This window comes from Podarcis pityusensis, assembly GCF_964106645.2.
Source record: "Podarcis pityusensis genome assembly, chromosome: 16".
Classification (NCBI taxonomy): Eukaryota; Metazoa; Chordata; class Lepidosauria; order Squamata; family Lacertidae; genus Podarcis; species Podarcis pityusensis.
Genome location: NC_138041.1, coordinates 8,301,575 through 8,321,734, shown reverse-complemented (window position 1 = coordinate 8,321,734; position 20,160 = coordinate 8,301,575). Strand labels below are relative to the sequence as shown.

Here is a 20,160-nt window from a genome sequence, read left to right as displayed (position 1 = left end):
GAAAGGGCACTGAGATTGTAGCTCAGCTGGGTTTCCACTGGGTATTGCCCCCTAGTGGCAGAAGGAAGCACTGCACTTCCTGTCTGCCTCCACGGAACTTCCTGCCTGCCTCATCTACAGAGACAGGTCTCCTTATCTAGAAAAGACTTTGAAGCATCTTGCGGGGCCGTTTGTCAACTCTTTCATTTTAAAGTTGGCAACTTGTGGGTGTGCTTGCTAATATCAAATCTGAGTGTTGGCCCATTGACAACACAGCTCAGCAGTGGCTTTCAAGGGCTTTAAACAGGAGTCTCTCCTTACCTGGAGATCTTGGGGGAAGCTTCTGCATCTAAAACTTGGGTGGGGAATCTGCGGCCCTCCAGGTGTTGCTGGATCCCAACTCCCACCAGTCCCTGCTAGCAAGGCCAATGGTCAAGGATGATGGGAGTTGTAGTCCAGCAACATCTGGAGGGTGCCAGCTTCCTCCATCTCTGGCGAAAACACCTATCCCAACCAATCAGGGACCACGTATTAAATGCCACTTAAAGGTAAAGGGACCCCTGACCATTAGGTCCAGTCGTGGCCGACTCTGGGGTTGCGGCGCTCATCTCACTTTATTGGCTGAGGGAGCCGGCGTACAGCTTCCAGGTCATGTGGCCAGCATGACTAAGCCGCTTCTGGCGAACCAGAGCAGTGCAAGGAAACGTCGTTTACCTTCCCGCCGGAGTGGTACCTATTTATCTACTTGCACTTTGACGTGCTTTTGAACTGCTAGGTTGGCAGGAGCAGGGACCGAGCAACGGGAGCTCAGCCCGTCGCGGGGATTCAAACGGCTGACCTTCGGATCGGCAAGTCCTAGGCTCTGTGGTTTAATCCACAGTGCCACCTGCGTCCACAGCGCCACCAAGCTGGCATCATCAATGGTCAGGGGTGATGGGAGTTGGAGTCCAACTACATCTGGAGGGCCACAAGTTGTAGCCTCCGTACTGATCCTGCCTGCCTTCTCAAAGGGATCCATGTTCCATGTGGCTACGAACAATCAACCCTCAGGACTAAATGGTTGAACCAGTTTCTGGAGGTCGAGACCTTTATTTAAAGTTGCCACATGGGCTCTGGGTGACGCAGGGCACCGACTGCTGGAGATTTACCCCACCCTCTCCCTTATTTTGAATCCTGCTGGAAGAAATCGTTGTAGGTCATGCAGAGGGCCGTCAGGAAGCCCGTGTACTCCTTGAAGTCAATCTCATCATCCTTGTTCTTGTCCAGGGTCCCCATCAGCTTGTCAATTCCGCCTGCCTTCATCTTCTGCGAGGGAAAGGGGGGCAAAGGAAAGAGAGAGGGGAGAGATTGGGGTACATGTCTGATTATGGGGGGCACTGAACCCCCCTCACAAATTTAACTCTCTTTCAAAACTTACGGTTTGCATCCAACCGAGGCCGTATTCACGTGATACATATAAAGCTCTCCAATACTTTAAATGGGATGTGGGTGGCACTGTGGGTTAAACCGCAGAACCTAGGACTTGCCGATCAGAAGGTCGGTGGTTCGAATCCCCGCGACGGGCTGAGCTCCCGTTGCTCGGTCCCTGCTCCTGCCAACCTAGCAGTTCAAAAGCACGTCAAAGTGCAAGTAGATAAATAGGTACCGCTCCGACGGGAAGGTAAACGGCGTTTCCGTGAGCTGCTCTGGTTCACCAGAAGCGGCTTAGACATGCTGGCCACATGACCCGGAAGCTGTACGCCGGCTCCCTCGGCCAGTAAAGCGAGATGAGCGCCGCAACCCCAGAGTCGGTCACGACTGGACCTAATGGTCAGCGGTCCCTTTACCTTTAATACTTTCAATTGTCATGACTTCCCGCAAAGAATTATGGGAGCTGTAGTTTGTTAAGGGGGCTGAGAGTTGTTATGAGACGCCGGCAATTTCCCGCTACAGAGCTACACTTCCAAGAGGTCCTGGGAAGCAGGATTGGTTGTTAAACCACTCTGGAAGTTGTAGGGGAATTGGGGCTTCCTAACAACTCTTGGCGCCTTTAACAAACCGCAGCTCCCAGAATTATTTGGGGGAAGCCATGACTGTTTAAAGAGGTATCATAGTGCTTTAAATATATGGCGTGAATAGGGCCTAAGCTGTACTCAGAGTTAGATCCATTGCCATTCACTGAACTATATTACATCATGCTCATTCCTTTTAATGGGTTTACTTTAAGACTGAGATGGGATATTGCCCTGAAAGAAGAAAGGAAGGATTATTGAGATATTTGTAGAATAAATTTGGAAGAAATTCTTCCAATTTTTCTTCTTTTTTCTTTTTTCTTTTCTTCCTTTTTTCTTTTTTTATTCTTTTTTATATATGTGTGCTTATCTGAAAAATATATGTACGTACAGTGGTACCTCTGGTTAAGTACTTACTTTGTTCCGGAGGTCCGTTCTTAACCTGAAACTGTTCTTAACCTGAAGCACCACTTTAGCTAATGGGGCCTCCTGCTGCTGCTGCGTCGCTGGAGCACAATTTCTGTTCTTATCCTGAAGCAAAGTTCTTAACCCGAGGTACTATTTCTGGGTTAACAGAGTCTGTAACCTGAAGTGTATGTAACCTGAAGCGTATGTAACCCGAGGTACCACTGTATTTGTATGTATTTTGCCTGTACTTTGTAATAATTATGTTAAATAAAGTTTAAACTTTTTTTTAAAAGGAAAGTCAGTCACCTGGAAGGAAACTAAGGCATAAAGTGAATAAGGGAAAGATGGGGAAAGGAAGGAAAGACTTATCCAAACTCCAAACTCCCCACTGTTTATCCCATGCGCAAGCCCCACATTTTGACTTGCTGCACCTCCTGTGTGTATCAAGGATGTGTATCAAGGTCAGCCCCTCGCCGCTGACTGTCCGTGGCTCTCCAGGGTTTCAAACTGGGAGTCTTTCCCAGTCCTACCAGGAGATGTCAGGACTCGAACCCGGGTTTCTGCATGCAAGGCAGATGCTCTGCCACTCAGCCGTGGTCCTGATGGAAGATGCACATCTTGAAGGTGGAACGCTGGTTTCCCCAACCTCACGTTGTGTTTTGGGGCCACTATTCCCCTCCCTCACCCGATCCGCTGGGGCACTGACCTCTCCAAGTGCCAACTCCTTCTTCACCAGCTCCTTCAGCTCTCCCTTGCTCAGAGTGAACTTATCCCCTTCTTTCCCTGAATATTTGTGGAAGGTGTACACAAGCGTCGCCAGGGCTTTCTCCAGGGGTGTCTCCATGTCCATTGGCCAGGCAGGATCTGAAAAGGAGAAAACAGGGAAGTGAACTGTATGGCGGGATTTGTTCATTTGTTCATTAAATTTATATCCTGCCTTTCCTCCTGAAGGAGCACACAGTTAAGAACATACGAAGAGCCTGATCCAGACCCTCCAAGTGTCCCTATTTTCCAGGGATGGTCCTGGATTTACAGAAGCTATCCCTGTTTCTAATTTGATCCCCCAATGTCCTTTTTCCCCGTAAAGGTAAAGGGACCCCTGACCACTAGGTCCAGTTGTGGCCGACTCTGGGGTTGCGGCACTCATCTCGCTTTACTGGCCGAGGGAGCCGGCGTACAGCTTCCAGGTCATGTGGCCAGCATGACTAAGCCGCTTCTGGTGAACCAGAGCAGCACACGGAAATGCCGTTTACCTTCCCGCCAGAGCGGTACCTATTTATCTACTTGCACTTTGACGTGCTTTGGAACTGCTAGGTTGGCAGGAGCAGGGACCGAGCAACGGGAGCTCACCCCGTCGCGGAGATTCGAACCGCCGACCTTCTGATCGGCAAGTCCTAGGCTCTGTGGTTTAACCCACAGCGCCACCCGCATCCCTGCTTTTCCGACACCCCTATTTTTACCAGAGAAATGTTGGAGGCCAACCCAGGAACGGGAGAAGGGCCCTTGGTTTCTTGATTTGAACCTGTGGGGCAGCTCAGGCCATAAAGCCTTTGATTATACAGCATTTGCCCTGGGTGCAAGCTTGGGAAGCTCATCATGCAAAGCAGAAAGTATACATAAAAAGAGATCTTGCAAGCAAGCGCACATTAGAAGCAGCAGCGAACAACTCTGCAATTAAGGAGGGTGGAAACAAGCTGATAAGAGCTCCATTAGCACAAGTAGGGATTTCCCTGGGAATGGCTGGCCAGCCCTGGGCGAACACACCCGGCACCAGCGTGTTCTCGACGCTTCCCACTCCCAGCACTTTAGATCTGCAGCTCGTAGCATTCAAGTTGGCAGGCGAGGCAGCCCTGATCATATGATGTAAAGGTAAAGGGACCCCTAACCGTTAGGTCCAGTCGTGGCCGACTCTGGGGTTGCGGCGCTCATCTCGCTTTATTGGCCGAGAGAGCCGGCGTACAGCTTCCGGGTCATGTGGCCAGCATGACTAAGCCGCTTCTGGCGAACCAGAGCAGTGCACGGAAATGCCGTTTTACCTTCCCGCTAGAGCTGTACTTATTTATCTACTTGTAGTGGTGTGCTTTCGAACTGCTAGGTTGGCAGGAGCAGGGACCGAGCCATGGGAGCTCACCCCATTGTGGGGATTTGAACTGCCGGCCTTCTGATCGGCAAGCCCTAGGCTCTGTTGTTTAACCCACAGCGCCGCCCGCATCCCTTCCAATCACATGATGTACTCCGTTGTATATGCTAGGGGTGGGAAACCTGTGGCCCATGGGTCACATGTGACCCGCCAGGCCTCTCTATCTGGCCCACAAGACTCTCCCAAGACCACGCCTCCCATTGGGCCCTTACGTTTCGCACCTTGAGTATTTTTGCCTGCTGGGAATGTGCCCTTAAACTCTGCCCATGCCTTTTGCTTGTATGGATGGAGAACAGAGAGGAATATGTGAGCGTTTGTGTGTGTGTGGAAGCTAGCCGACTGTACAGTGGCAAATTTTTACATTTTGTTGGACGCAGAGGAATGGTGGGAGGCATCGACTGGAGGACCCCCAAGGGATGGAGGTTCAGAGCCTGGAGAAGGGTGGTGGGATGACAATGCAAGTGGTCAGAGGGAGAAGAGGGTGAAGCCTGGGAGGAGGAGGTATCGGAAGCTGAAGAGGTAACAGGGTTTAGTGAGCAGGAAGAATTTGTGGCAGAGAGGAGTCCAGAATCAGAGGCAGAAGCAAAAACTGGAGTGCGTGCAGGAGCCAGGCCCTGTGACCCATAGGGCTTCGCAGGACTGGGGCTTTCCTAATTTTGTTCTGAAGAGGCAAGGCACAGCCACACAGGTGAGGCCGATTGGTAACTCACAGCACCAGGTGGCAAGAGCTGGGAAGGGATATAAGGTCAGCATTTCCTTTTGGCTCTTTGCCACAGCAGCACGCTTCCTGCTTTGCTGCTTTGGCTACTTGACTCCTGGTTTTCTGACCCTCTGACCTTTGGCTTCTTGACTCCCGGCTCTCTGACCCTTGGCTTCCTGACTCCTGGGTCTCTGACCCTTGGCTTCCAGACTCCCGGCTTCCGGACTCTCGTTCCTGCTCCCACCCTGCCATCTTGCCCCCAGTCCCGACATCCTCCACCAGGAATTTGACCGCCCGTAAACCAGACCGTGACACTGGAGAGTAGGAAGGCCAAGAGGCAGAGATGAGTCAGGCTGGTCTCCCTCTCCTGCTGCAACAAACTCTCCTCTCCTCTGGTCTCCCAGAACCAGAAGAGGCATGAAGAGGGTGGAGAAGAAGTTAGCTTTGCGCAGGCACAGTCTCAGATTGCTTGGGGGAAACCTGAGAAAGGAGAAGGCTTAGGCAGCTGTGGGCAGGAGGGGGCCTTTGGTCTCTGCAACTGCCTACCAAAGACGAATTGCTGTGCTTACTAGGCCTGGTACTCTTTAGCAGATCCGGTTTCCTCGAATAAAGAGTTACCTTCACTTACTCTGTGTGATTTATTGCTAGCTCGCCCTTGTCACATTTGTTGCCCCGCCCACCACTGGCCTGTGGCCCCCAAAATGTTTCCCAGAAGGGAATGTGGCTCTTGGGCCATATCCTTGAACTCTGATAACACCACTAGCTTCCCTGGATGGAGAATAGGGAGAGGGATTTGTGAATGAGCGTAGAAACTAGCTTACTGCCCAAAGTGAAAATTTACACCCATCACTCCACCCACTTTTGACACCCACCCACCACTGGCATGTGGCCCCTGGGAGGTTTCTCAAAAGGGAAGGTGGCCCTTAGGCTGAAATAGGATCCCCAAGCCTTTTAAGTGAATAGTGAACTTGCTCTCTGAACCCGGATCCTTACGCAGCCAGAATGGCATCCCTCAGTAATGAGGCGGATATATCAGCAAGCTTGGAGGGAGAGAGAAAGGAACTGAGCAGAGCCAAATAAGGGCTGAGCATGCCCAATGGCTGCAGAATGTTGGGGCTGGCTGTAGCGGAATGGAGTTGTTTGGAAAGGGTGTGGCTGGCAGCCTGAACAGAAGCACTTTCCCCTGAAGCATTTATTGTAGTGGATATATATATATGCATTCACCTCTCCCTCTGTGGATTAGCCTCTCCCCTCTCCGGCAGTTTCCTCCATTCATTAACCTTTACAACAAATTAACTAATAGCTTCTGGAAATCTCGGTGGATCCAAAGGGCAGATTTCCTTCACTAATCACCTCAAAACTGTGGACGGTGCCGCTTTTGGGAGCCACCCACACGCATGAGGGAGAGAGCAGCAGACCCCGAGGGAACCCCAATGTTTACGGAAATTACAAATAAATGAATGAACATGTTTGGGGGAAATAAAACCGATGGGGAAGGGATGCTGAAACATCTGAGTCAGTGCTGATCATACTCAACTTAACCCGAGGTAATACTGTAATAATAATAATAATAATAATAATAATAATAATAATAATTTATTATTTATACCCCGCCCATTTGGCTGGATTTCCCCAGCCACTCTGGGCGGCTTCCCACACAATATTAAAATACGATAACCTATTAAACATTAAAAGCTTCCCTAAACAGGGTTGCCTTCAGATGCCTTCTAAAAGTCTGGTAGTTGTTTTTCTCTTTGACATCTGGTGGGAGGGTGTTCCACAGGGAGGGCGCCACTACTGAGAAGGTTCTCTGCCTGGTTCCCTGTAACTTGGCTTCTCACAGCAAGGGAACCACCAGAAGGCCCTCGGCGCTGGACCTCAGTGCCCAGGTAGAACAATGGGGGTGGAGACGCTCCTTCAGGTACACTGGGCCGAGGCCAGTATGTTCTTCATAAGCAGACGCTTGTGAAATATTTGCTGGGGTGCTTTGTCCCTAAACTACACCCCACCTGCCGGTTTGGTGGGCCACAGATTCTACAGCTCTAAGCATCGGCACATGAAGAATGGAGACTGAAGCTGACTGACTATGCAGAATTGGACAGATTAACCGGGAAAATTAGATATCTTCGAGACCAAAAGTGCATCGAGGACTGGGGGAAATTTGTTGAGTATCTGAAAAGAACATGTGATGTGCAAACAACACTGGTGGGATTTCAAGAAGCACTGTGAAAGTTGAGATATATTGTTAAAAAGAAATAGGAGTGGGAGGGAAGTTTAATGGCAATATAAACAGAGGAATGCGTAAACTGAGAGGTAAATATGGATGATTGTCAGAGAAGCCGAAGGAAGTCTAAAAAGAAACAAATTTGTGAAAATTTGATAGAATTGTATATTTGTGTTGGAAAATAATAAAAATTATTTATATATATATAAAAAAAGCATCGGCACATGATGCTCGGCGCATCAGCTGGCAAAGTTTCCCACCTGTTCCCATGGCCTCCCTGGCATCGATCTCTGCTGCCAAGCCTTCGCTTCATCAGCCAAGAGGAACAACGAATCACATAAACTCTAAAACAAACAATTTTGAAACGGCTGCTTTGTGGTTAACCAAGCATTGAAGCCACCAGAGGGCCGAACCCACCTGTGAATCAGGCAGCTTGAATTCAAATCCAGTTAGCTGTGACCAAGGTGGGGCTGGGATCCTGTTCAAGGTGATGCAACCGTCCGCATGAGCTCATGCTAGCAAATAGATCCGAGAATGGTGTGTTAAAGATTAAGGTTGCCAGCATCCAGACTCGGGGTGTGTGTGTGTGGTGTTCCTGTGCCTTTTAAGGCAGGGGGTGCCAACCTTTTGGGGCCTATTTTAATTTTTAATTATTACTTTATTCAAAGAATAACAAATAGAAATATCCGTTATCTCCCACAAACTTGGAAAGCAAGCTGGAGTCCATGTAGATATTTTGATTAGTGACAGTGTTTTCCTTCTGTGACTTGTACCCCCAAGTGTGTTTTATAAGTTGGTCTCCGACCGTAATAAATTATCTATCTATCTATCTATCTATCTATCTAGTGACGGTGCACATTTGGATTCTAGAAAGAGTGATGTGAGTGCCACCAATTCTGGTCACTACTTCCCCCTCCCAACATTTCTCCGATGAAAATAGGATGTCCTATTCTGTTGTTGTTGTTGTTGTTGTTGTCGCTGTTGCTGTTGTTGCTGCTGTTGTTGTTTATACCCTGCCTATCTGTCTGGGTTGCGCCAACCACTGTGGGCAGCTTCCAACATATATAAAAACATAATAAAACATCAAACTTAAAAAAAAAAACTTCCCTGTACAGAGCTGCCTTCAGATGTCTTCTAAAGGTTGTATAGTTACCATATTTTTCGCTCTATAAGACGCACCAGACCACAAGACGCACCTAGTTTTTGGAGGAGGAAAACAAGAAAAAAAAATTCTGAATCTCAGAAGCCAGAACAGCAAGAGGGATCGCTGCGCAGTGAAAGCAGCAATCCCTCTTGCTGTTCTGGCTTCTGGGCTAGCTGCGCAGCCTGCATTCGCTCCATCAGACGCACACACATTTCCCCTTACTTTTTAGGAGGAAAAAAGTGAGTCATATAGAGCAAAAAATACGGTACTTATCTCCTTGGCTTGCATAACTCCATACCCTCCTACATTTCTCCGATGAAAATAGGGACGTCCTAAGGAAAAGTGGGACATTCTGGGATCGGATCAGAAACCGGGGCGGCTTCTGTAATTCCGGGACTGTGGAACCTGGGAAATAGGGACACTTGGAGGGTTGAACATACCGTGAGACAGGAAGAGAGAAAGTACCCACAAAATGCACCCGTCACAGTTCCCAAAAGTAGGACTCAGCTGAATTAATCTTGAGTTCCCTAAGAAGCCTGAAGATCTGAAAGAGGAAGTGGAAGTGAAAGAGGAACCTTCCTCCTTTAGATTTCTAGAGACTTTTTGAGGGAAGAAAAGAATAGGAACTTCCCTCGCTGCCTCATGACCAAGCGAAGGGCTGAAAGGTTTTATGGAGACCCTTGTTGTAAGAGTTACTGGGATTTTCACCCCGTACGGCATCACTCATCGCCAGGCTGACAGGCCTGTGGGTGATACAGCTGTATTTGAAGCTTAAAAACATGTCGGAGAAGGTATATGCCTACCGTATGGAAGTTAACTGGACAACAAAAAAGGATTTTACGCGCTCTCATGGTAGCCAAGAGGCTGATACTGATGAACTAGAAGACAATATATATCCTTTAATCAGTGGATTGATCATATGATAACACTTGCAACCTATGAACAGACTGCTTACAGACGTAGACTGCTTAGATAAACACAGCAATATCTGGAACGAATGTATAGAAAATGCAGTAGGCTGTTAATATTTCTACAGTGGTACCTCGGGTTACATACGCTTCAGATTACAGACTCCACTAACCCAGAAATAGTGCTTCAGGTTAAGAACTTTGCTTCAGGATAAGAACAGAAATCGGGCTCCGGCGGTGTGGCGGCAGCAGGAGGCCCCATTAGCTAAAGTGGTGCTTCAGGTTAAGAACAGTTTCAGGTTAAGTACGGACCTCTGGAACGAATTAAGTACTTAACCCGAGGTACCACTGTATTAGTATTGGGATAACAATCTCAAATTTTTGTCTATATTCATATAATGCTTCCCCTTCCCTTTACACAGTTCTGTGTTTTGATTTCCCCCCTTCTTTTTGTATCACTTTACTGCTTTATATTTGAATTTATGTTTCAATGAAATATCAATTAAGAAATGATGCAGGAGAACGGTGCGCCGGAGCATGGACAGAGTTACTGTACATCCCCTGCTTGCAAGGATCGCTGCCCACTCCTCCCCTGACCGTGCCTTTTAGCAACAGTCCAGAAATGTCACCTGCAGACACTTCTCACCCCCCCATTACTTTATCTGCCCGCGGACTGTCTCGCCAGAGTGGTGCATGCTCTAGTTATCTCCCGCTTGGACTACTGCAATGTGCTCTACGTGGGGCTACCTTTGAAGGTGACCCGGAAACTGCAATTAATCCAGAATGCGGCAGCTAGACTGGTGACTGGGAGTGGCCACCGGGACCACATAACACCGGTTCTGAGAGATCTGCATTGGCTCCCAGTACGTTTCCGATCACAATTCAAAGTGTTGGTGCTGATCTTTAAAGCCCTAAATGGCCTCGGTCCTGTATACCTGAAGGAGCGTCTCCATCCCCATCGTTCTACCCGGACACTGAGATCCAGTGCCGAGGGCCTCCTGGCGATTCCCTCATTGCGAGAAGTGAGGTTACAGGGAACCAGACAGAGGGCCTTCTCGGTAGTGGCGCCCGCCCTGTGGAACGCCCTCCCTTCAGATGTGAAGGAAATAAGCAGATATCCTATCTTTAAAAGGCATCTGAAGGCAGCCCTGTTCAGGGAAGTTTTTAATATTTAACGCTGTACTGTTTTTAACACTTGATTGGGAGCCGCCCAGAGTGGCTGGGGAAACTCAGCCAGATGGGCGGGGTATAAATAATAAATTTATTATTATTATTATTATTATTATTATTATTATTATTATTATCTCTGTGTCAGGCTCTGTGCCTGTTCACATGTTCATTCTGCTCTTCAGAGGCACAGGAGGCAGAGAGAAAATTTGGCAACGGCTGCCTCTGGAATCTAGGACCGTTACGCCTAGCAGCCCCAGACGAGTTAGTGAGATCTTTCCAAAAGGTCAAGAAACAGGAGCCCAGTTTCCTTCTGGAGTCCATCTCCCAAAACCCGAAGACGAATGAAGGATCTGGATTGATTTAGCTGGACTCTGACTCACAAAGAGATGTTGTAACGTGGAAAAGGCGTTGGCTGGCTTAGCGATTGCAGGCTGGGGATTTGCCAGCTTCTGATAGCCACGGGCAAAATCCAGAGCTCGACATTTTAACATGCAGGGTTGTGTGGGTGTGAGACCTCTGAGCAGCTCATGTGTCTTGCACATCTGGAATCTGCGTGGACATCTGGAGAGAAAAAGCCTCCTCTTCTTCCAGGAAGGGCTTGCTCCCAGCCAGAAATGAGGAGAGAAGGCTGTGATTCCCTGGCAGAGGACCTGCTTTGAGAGCAGAAGGCTCCCAGTTTGATCCCTGCCATCTCCAGTTCCGGCTGGGAAAAGAGGGCTGGTTGGCTGGGGGCAGTGCCGGATTTACGTATAAGCTAAACAAGCTATAGCTTAGGGCCCCACTCTCCTGGGCGCCCCCCAAAAAAATTAAATGGAAAAAACCCTGGATGTACATTTCCAAAATATAAGATATAAAATAAAACCTACATTCAGCAACTGTTTTTTGTGTTGTGTGGGCTCCTATGATGTAAGTAATGGGCCCTGCCTGCTAGCCTGCTCCCTAAAATATCACTGGTTTGCTCATTTCTATATCAATTACTTTGATAAAATACATATTTTGTTATGCGCAAATGGCTTTAGATACCTATTAGGTCCATAAATTACCGTATAGCATATATCCAACACAAAAAACAGCGACAATTTGTTGTTGACAAAGGACAGCTGGACATATAAAGGGCCCCATTACCTTCAGTAGCCGAGGGCCTCATCAAACCTAAATCAAACCTAAGTTTCCCAGGGTGATGGGGTACCGTTAGTGAGCACTCTTTGGGTTCGCTCAGCCAACCAGCTGCAAATCCACCTAACAGTTACCATGTCCAGCCCACATTTGACCAGCTTCTCCACAAGATTATCATGGGGGGCTTTGTCAAAAGCCTTACTGAAATCAAGATACGATAATGTCCACAGCATTCCCCTGATCCACCAAGCTTGTAACTCTATCAAATATGAGATCCATCTGGCATGACTTGTTTTTGAGAAAACCGTGCTGAAGCCAGCGCAACCGAACCGGCCGTGATCCCCTAAATTTGCCTACTGCCTGGCCGGTATAGTGCCTGGCTCCAATCAAGTCTTGGTTGCGAATTACTGCTATATTGCCTTTCTGGATCAAACCAAGGATTTGCCCAGCATCCTGTTTCCAACAGAGGGCATCCCGGAAGCCCCTAAAGCGAGGCCTGAAGGCAGCAGCCCTCCTTCCCTGCTGTTCATCCCCCAGAAGCAGGCATTCTGTGATAGACTGCCCTTGCACAAGGAGGCTCTGTTCGAGCTAGCATAACTAAAAGAGCCGCTGGGGGAAGGAGTTTGGGGAAGGCTGAGGTGGCGGCGGAAACAATCTAGAAAACATCACAGAGAGGAAAAGCAAGCCAGTTGATAAGTACAGATGGATGTGAAATTAAGGATGCATAGCCGTTTAAAAGGAGCTAAAAGCAACTCACCGGATGAGAATGTGTATGGCAAGCTTGAGTGGTGAAGCAGGGAACTGGGTGTGGTATAGCATCTCCCTCTTATGCAGTTTCATGGGGGGTCCCCAGAGATTGAAGCTGGTAAAAGCAGGAACATGATCTCGTTGCCAGGATATGTCCTGAGGGACTGCTGGCATCCAGCCATCTTCTCCTCGGGTTGTGGACAACTCTTTTTCTTTTCTTTTCCCCCCTTTCCCGCTTTTAAATTAACTTTATTTACTGAGGCTTATTCATAGATCTTCAAAAATACATACCCATCAGAAAGCATATTTTTTACAATATACTAAGACAGCTACTTGGTCTAAAAAAAGAAGAAATTCAGAAAGAAGACAAGGCAAGAAATGGAGAGACCAGGAAAAAAGAGAAAGGGAGAGAAAAGGGGAAAGAAAGAAATAACTATGGAAAGATAGGTAAAGGGACCCCTGACCATTAGGTTCAGTTGTGGCTGACTCTGGGGTTGCAGCGCTCATCTCGCTTTATTGGCCGAAGGAGCCGGCGTACAGCTTCTGGGTCATGTGGCCAGCATGACTAAGCTGCTTCTGGCGAACCAGAGCAGCGCACAGAAACGCCATTTACCTTCCCGCCGGAGCGGTACCTATTTATCTACTTGCACTTTGACGTGCTTTTGAACTGCTAGGTTGGCAGGAGCAGGGACCGAGCAACAGGAGCTCACCCGTCGCGGGGATTCGAACCGCCGACCTTCGGATCGGCAAGTCCTAGGCTCTGTGGTTTAACCCACAGCACCACCTGCGTCCCATTAACAACTCTTGCTTGAGCCTAAATTAGGATTCTCTTGGCCTTATCAATGTTCTGCCTGAAGGTGGCCAGCTTTTAATTTTAGGAGGCCTCCTGCGCCTTTAATGCAGGGAGGGTTCAGTTTCCTTGGAATGAAAGGAAGAGAGAGGCAGGCCGGTGGCAGAAAGAGGAAATAGCGGGTGGTTTCACCCAGTGGTGCAGACTACAAAGAGAGAACTTCCGTCGTGTCTTAAACACAAGCTGATTTTTTTTTTTGGTGGCGTGCTACTTTGTCATCTGTGAGGGTTGAGTCACGTTAAATTCTGTTTGCCATCGAGGCATAGCTGTCAAGTGTCCCTTATTTGAAGGGACAGTCCCTTATTCTAGCACCATGTCCCGCTGCGGTCCCTTATTGATGGATGTCCCTTAAATGTCCCTTAAATGATGTCCCTTAAATTTCAAAGGAAGCAGCTCCTCTCCGTCCCTCCCTGCCGGCCAGGGAGGAGGGAGGCTCCAACTGTGTTGCTTGGCTGTGTTGCTCACCCAATAAGAAGTCTAAGAACGACTGGGAGGGTGGAGCTTGCATGCCTTGTGTGTGGCTAGTTAATGCAAGCTGAGGAGGTTTTGAATGCTGGACGCCATTTTGTTGCACGTGCTGCTGCAAACTTTGCAGTGCAAAGCCAGGCCGGGGAGCCGTCTTAAGTTGAGGCTGCATAGGCCTTGTGGTGCATGTGATTCAGATTCTATTCAGTTGAACCTCTGGTTACAAAGTTGGTTGGACAGTGTTCTCGAAGCTACCAGCATGAGTTTGACCAGACTGTAGGAGGACAGGAAGACTGGAGTGCCTGGAACAGGTGAGGCTGCAGGTCCCTTATTTTGGCTGCTGGTCCCTTATTTTCAAGGCTGCTGGTCCCTTATTTTCAAGGCTGCTGGTCCCTTATTTTCAAGGCTGCTGGTCCCTTATTTTCAAATCTGTAAGTTGACAGCTATGCATCGAGGTGCCACGAATGGAGGAGAACTACATGCTGCAATCGAGGGCCGCATTCCTTTCTGAGCAACATTTGGAGGGCCATAGGTCCCTCCCCCCCCAAAAATACCCCACACAGCTAACTTACAGCTGGTTCTCAGCTTCTCTCTGCTCCACCGATTTCAAAGCAGAAAGGGCGTTTATTCTTTTGGCAAAAGGCATAATTTGAAAGGCGTAATTATCTTGCAATGTTATTACCAACAGTTGAAAGAAAAATACACATTGGCAGCTGCAGCTGCGTGTTTGTGGGAAGGAGCAGGTTTTACGCTGCCTTGCCACCCGCCCCCCAGGCACATGTTCACACTAGGGACTAGAAACTTCCTCCCACCTGAGCCTTCAGAGATTACACTTCCCAATAATCCCGGGGAGGAACTGTGAAGCACGACAAGTCTTGCACCCTGCATTATTATTATAATATGATTTCTTACATTCATGTACCACTTTTTCATCCAAGGAGCTCCAGGTTCCCCCCTCCCTCCTCATTTTATCCTCAGAACAACCCTGTGAGGTAAATTAGGCCCAAAGCCACCCAGAGAGCTTCATGGCTGAGTGGGGATTCGAACCCCAGTCTCCCAGGTCCTAGCCCATGCCGGCTCTCAGTCACGCTCTCTTAAAAGCACATGTGGGGATTTGAACTCACAGCCTCTGGATCCCCAGCCACTGGCTTTCCCTCCCTACGAGTAACAGGCCCAATGGTCTTCCTGGTGGGACAGTTGCCGCTGGCAACATCATAGAATCATAGAATCATAGAGTTGGAAGAGACCACAAGGGCCATCGAGTCCAACCCCCTGCCAAGCAGGAAACACCACCAGAGCACTCCTGACATATGGTTGTCAAGCCTCTGCTTAAAGACCTCCAAAGAAGGAGACTCCACCACACCCCTTGGCAGCAAATTCCACTGTCGAACAGCTCTTACTGTCAGGAAGTTCTTCCTAATGTTTAGGTGGAATCTTCTTTCTTGTAGTTTGGATCCATTGCTCCGTGTCCGCTTCTCTGGAGCAGCAGAAAACAACCTTTCTCCCTCCTCTATGTGACATCCTTTTATATATTTGAACATGGCTATCATATCACCCCTTAACCTCCTCTTCTCCAGGCTAAACATGCCCAGCTCTCTTAGCCGTTCCTCATAAGGCATCATTTCCAGGCCTTTGACCATTTTGGTTGCCCTCCTCTGGACACGTTCCAGTTTGTCAATGTCCTTCTTGAACTGTGGTGCCCAGAACTGGACACAGTACTCCTGGTGAGGTCTGACCAGAGCAGAATACAGTGGCACTATTACTTCCCTTGATCTAGATGCTATACTCCTATTGATGAGGCCCAGAATTGCATTGGCTTTCAGTCTCCCTCCCTTCTGTTCAGCCAGGTGTGGCAAACAGGATGCAGGGGACAGGTGGGGAATCTGTTGCTAAGCAACAAGAGGCCAGGGACCGCTCAGTGGGATGACGGGACTAGGAAAGATGCTGGAGTTCTGGCCGTGTGTGTGTGTGTGTGTGTGTGTGTGTGTGTATCTTTTTTTCTTCTGAAGTTCAGCATGCCTGACTTCGTCCTTAAAACCAGCAGAGAATGGAGCTGGTTTTCAGCTGTTTTCTTGGAGGCCGAACAATAAACCTCTTTGTGTACAAAATACACAGAGAGAGATCAGGAGAGAGAGAGAGAGAATTAAGGGGAGGTAAGGGAGAAAAACCGGCCCTTCGGCCTTTCAGGGTGCGGCAGGGTTGGGTTTGGAAAGGGACCCTGCAAAGGCAATAATTTTGAATCCTTTACAGTGGTACCTCGGGTTAAGTAGTTAATTCGTTCCAGAGGTCAGTTCTTAACCTGAAACTGTTCTTAACCTGAAGCACCACTTTAGCTAATGGGGCCTCCTGCTGCCGCTGCACCTCCGGAGCACGATTTCTGTTCTCATCCTGAAGCAAAGTTCTTAATCCGAGGTACTATTTCTGGGTTAGCGGAGTCTGTAACCTGAAGCGTATGTAACCTGAAGCATATGTAACCCGGGGTACCACTGTACTGGGAATTGAACGAGATCTACACCGAGTATAGGCCTGACCAGCCACTTTGTTCTACAGAACAGAGCTGTGCATTTAGTTCACTCCACACTTGCAAGGAATCCGTCTTTCAGGGTTGCAGGACCTAATCTCTGGAACTCCCTGTCCCTTGATATTAGCAGGCGCCTTCGCTGTTTCTGGCGTCTGTCTAAAGACTGCATTGCTTTCAGCAGGCCTAACCAGACGTGTAATTTGGACCGGTAATTATATTTTATAATGTTTGTTTTTTCAGAGCTGCTGATTTTGCTTATCTTTGGATCCATTTTGGGTTAGCTTCCTTTTACTGTTAGCTAAGTTCCGTTGCCAGTTCCAGCAGCCAAGCCCTTTTGATATTCTTACAGAGCCTCCATATCCAGGCACAGTCTATCTTGTTCCCTAGTTCTTAGGGGCATTTTGGCCACTGTGAGAACAGGATGCTGGAAAATGATGGGCCATTGGCCTGTTCAAGAACTGGGCTTTTCTGATGTTCTTAATTGTCTCCGCCAGTCCTTCTGGTACGCTGACATTCTCCCCAAGCCATATTGATAAGAATGACCAGAAACTGTTTTTATACGCAACAACAGCCGCGAGGCTTTTGCTGGCCCAGGTGTGGAAACAGCAACAATTGCCAACAGTAGAAGAGTGGCAGTACAAGTTTATGGAGTATGCAGAAATAGCCAAACTAATGGCAAAAATTCGACATCAGGGTAATGAAACATATCAAAAAGAATGGGGGAAATTTATGTTATATATAGAGAAGATGATGTGAAATAGGGAAATCAGTAGAACCGAAATAAACCTCATAACGGGAGAATACAAAGAAATTTATTGGACAATAATATCAAAATGAATTAAAAATGTATATTATGACCAAGGTTGAACAGTATTTGTAAATGAATATAGACAAACAACAAGAATTGTATATATAGAAATATTTATTTGTTTATGGACATTTCATGGACAAAAATTAAAGAACAACTATATACAAAATGGATAAAGACAATGCGAAAAGATAAAGACGACACAAAAAAGATGGAAGAAGGAAGGAGGGAAGTCAGCTCTTGAGAGCAAGAATAAATGTAAAATGTAATATAATATGTGTATGTATTTTTGTTTAGTCGTGTCCGACTCTTCGTGATCCCATGGACCAGAGCACACCAGGCACTCCTGTCTTCCACTGTCTCCTGCAGTTTGGTCAAACTCATCTTGGTAGCTTTGAGAACACTATCCAACCATCTCGTCCTCTGTTGTCCCCTTCTCCTTGTGCCCTCCATCTTTCCCAACATCAGGTTCTTTTCCAGGGAGTTTTCTCTTCTCATGAGGTGGCCAAAGTATTGGAGCCTCAGCTTCACGATCTGTCCTTCCAGTGAGCACTCAGGGCTGATTTCCTTCAGAATGGAGTGGTTTGATCTTCTTGCAGTCCATGGGACTCTCAAGAGTCTCCTCCAGCACCAGAATTCAAAAGCATCCATTCTTTGGCGATCAGCCTTCTTTACAGTAAGAGCTGTTCGACAGTGGAATTTGCTGCCAAGGAGTGTGGTGGAGTCTCCTTCCTTGGAGGTCTTTAAGCAGAGGCTTGACAACCATATGTCAGGAGTGCTCTGATGGTGTTTCCTGCTAGGCAGGGGGTTGGACTCGATGGCCCTTGTGGTCTCTTCCAACTCTATGATTCTATGATTCTATGATTCTATGGTCCAGCTCTCACTTCCATACATCGCTACTGGGAAAACCATACCTTTAACTATACGGACCTTTGTTGGCAAGGTGATATCTCTGCTTTTAAAGATGCTGTCTATGTGTGTGTATGTATAGTATGTAATTATAAAAAAACCAATAAAGATCATCTTTTTTAAAAAAAGACATTCTCCCTAAGCCACGCCAGCCACCCCTCCAGGCCCTGGACGCCAGTCAGCCCACCACAAAGATACTTCTCCTGTTTGACAAGAGAGCACCCTGAGCCGGCTGGGAATAAGCCCTGGGTGGCTCAGTGGAGTCCCGTCTGGGCTTGCAGGCCTGAGGGGAGCAGCGGTGGGGCAGGCGGGGAGCAGGGGTGGCTCGAGAACGCCTGCGCTCAGCAGAAACCTTTGCGTCCCGTTGAAAATGCAGCCCTGGCAGTTTCATTCAAAGGCAAAACTCTCTCGGGTGCTCAGCGTGAGCTAGACAGGGCTGGGGCTCAATTGGTAGCCGGAAAATCAGGCCACGCGACTGGAAGTTTCTACTCTTTCCCAACTTTTAAAGCGAGAGAGGGTGGCTGCTATGGGCAGGGTTGGTGTGTATAGCCCTCTATTTATTTATTTTTTCAAAAAAAATTATTGGTTTTGCAAGTTTATAACAAATATAACATACAAAAAATAAAAAAATTAACACAAGAAAAATAAAGAAAAAAGAACATACAAATAAACACTTAATCCTTCCAAAATCCAATTTAGTTTTCATTGTTAACTGACTTCCTCAACCCCTCCAACTGAATTCCATTGTATCCCCTTGTAACAGTTTTCCAATATCTTCTTTCTAACAAAATTTACTTTTTCAGATTACTTCCTTTACTTCTTTTCATAGTTTCTCCCACAACGTTTTACAATTTAGTCATATTCTATTCCTAAGCCAAATTGATAAATTCAAGTAGCTTCGACTTATCTTATATTACAATATTTAGCTAAATAATCTTTGAATTTCTTCCATTGGGGTGTATGGACCTCTAGGCTGCTCTGTCTGGCCCTTGTAACTTTCCCCAAGCCACGCCCCTTAAACACAGGCCACGCCCCCTCACCAGCCCTGCTTCTTACACACTCAACATATTATCTGCCTTAGCTTAATAACCACTTTTGTCTCTTTATGGCTGCTGTAAGTTCCAGAAATGATTTCCTGAAGCTGACTACACCTGAAGCCAGCACGTCAAATGCGGCCCTCCGAGGCTCTTAGCCCGGCCCTCAGAAACCTCCCCAGGGTCATGCCCCTGTTTTGCACACTCCCCCCCCCCAACTAAACCCTATAAATTAATAAATGGTGGGGTTTTGATGATTTGGAATGTGAAGGGAGAAACGCCAGCTGCAGAGGAATTCCTGGGCTAGCCTCTGCAAAAAATAAAATAAAAAAATGACCTGCCCAAGCCAGGGCTATTAAGAAGCAATGCAGGGCCATTGAGGGCACAATGCAAGAGAACTGTTCTTCTACCATGGTCCTGAGGTGTGAACAGAGACTGGGGAAGGTTGTCAAGGTAACTGGGTGTGAGGTGACAGGAAAAGAGGTGTTTTTGGAAGGAGAAGGAAAAGTGGGATCCATCTTTGGCAGGCTGGCCGGAGGCTGCTTGCAGTGCTGTGGGGGACAAGTCCCTCATGAAACGACCGTGCTGTAAGATCTGGACTCGCTCCATGCAGACTGAAGGTGTAAATAGGTGAATAAACCATATTTCTGAAAGCTACACCGGTCTCCGCCGTGTCTCAGTTCTCCAAAGGAGCACAGACCCTGGAAGACTGCCTGGAACCACCTGGGAGCTTGCTATCGCTCAGCAAAGTGTGAGGAGCAGTGCTGGATTTACATATATGCTAAACAAGCTATAGCTTAGGGCCCCAAAAAAATTTCAAGGAGAAAAAAACCCCTCAAATATTTTATTGGGGGGAGCAAAGAGACCTCGACCCTAGAAGTTAGGTCCTATGCCTGGAGAAACGGGGACTTCGGTAGCTGTGTTAAAGCAGGGACATTCAATCTCTGCAACTGCTTCATAGGCACAAGACCTACCGATGAGCATTCGCTGTGCTGACTAGGTCTGACATCCTTGTGCAAATCCTGTTTTTTTCTAATAAAGAGTTA

At 47.7% G+C, this 20,160-nt stretch overlaps 1 protein-coding gene across 5 annotated transcripts; it reads right to left on the bottom strand.

The window, feature by feature from the left end:
- Nucleotides 1-1,048: 1,048 nt before the first annotated feature.
- S100A5 (S100 calcium binding protein A5) lies at nucleotides 1,049-15,057 on the bottom strand. Of its 5 annotated transcripts, none has more exons than XM_080984943.1 (3): nucleotides 14,967-15,057; nucleotides 3,085-3,242; nucleotides 1,049-1,284 (listed from the first exon to the last, which is right to left on the bottom strand). In XM_080984943.1, the coding sequence occupies exons 2-3, from the start codon at nucleotides 3,226-3,228 to the stop codon at nucleotides 1,141-1,143; spliced, it is 288 nt and encodes a 95-aa protein (XP_080841069.1). In that variant the 5' UTR covers nucleotides 3,229-3,242; nucleotides 14,967-15,057; the 3' UTR covers nucleotides 1,049-1,140. The 5 variants fall into 5 exon arrangements, with proteins under 5 accessions (XP_080841069.1, XP_080841068.1, XP_080841067.1 ...); XM_080984942.1 differs by lacking the exon at nucleotides 14,967-15,057 and adding an exon at nucleotides 12,538-12,742; XM_080984941.1 differs by lacking the exon at nucleotides 14,967-15,057 and adding an exon at nucleotides 7,860-7,957.
- Between the last annotated feature and the right edge of the window lie 5,103 nt (nucleotides 15,058-20,160).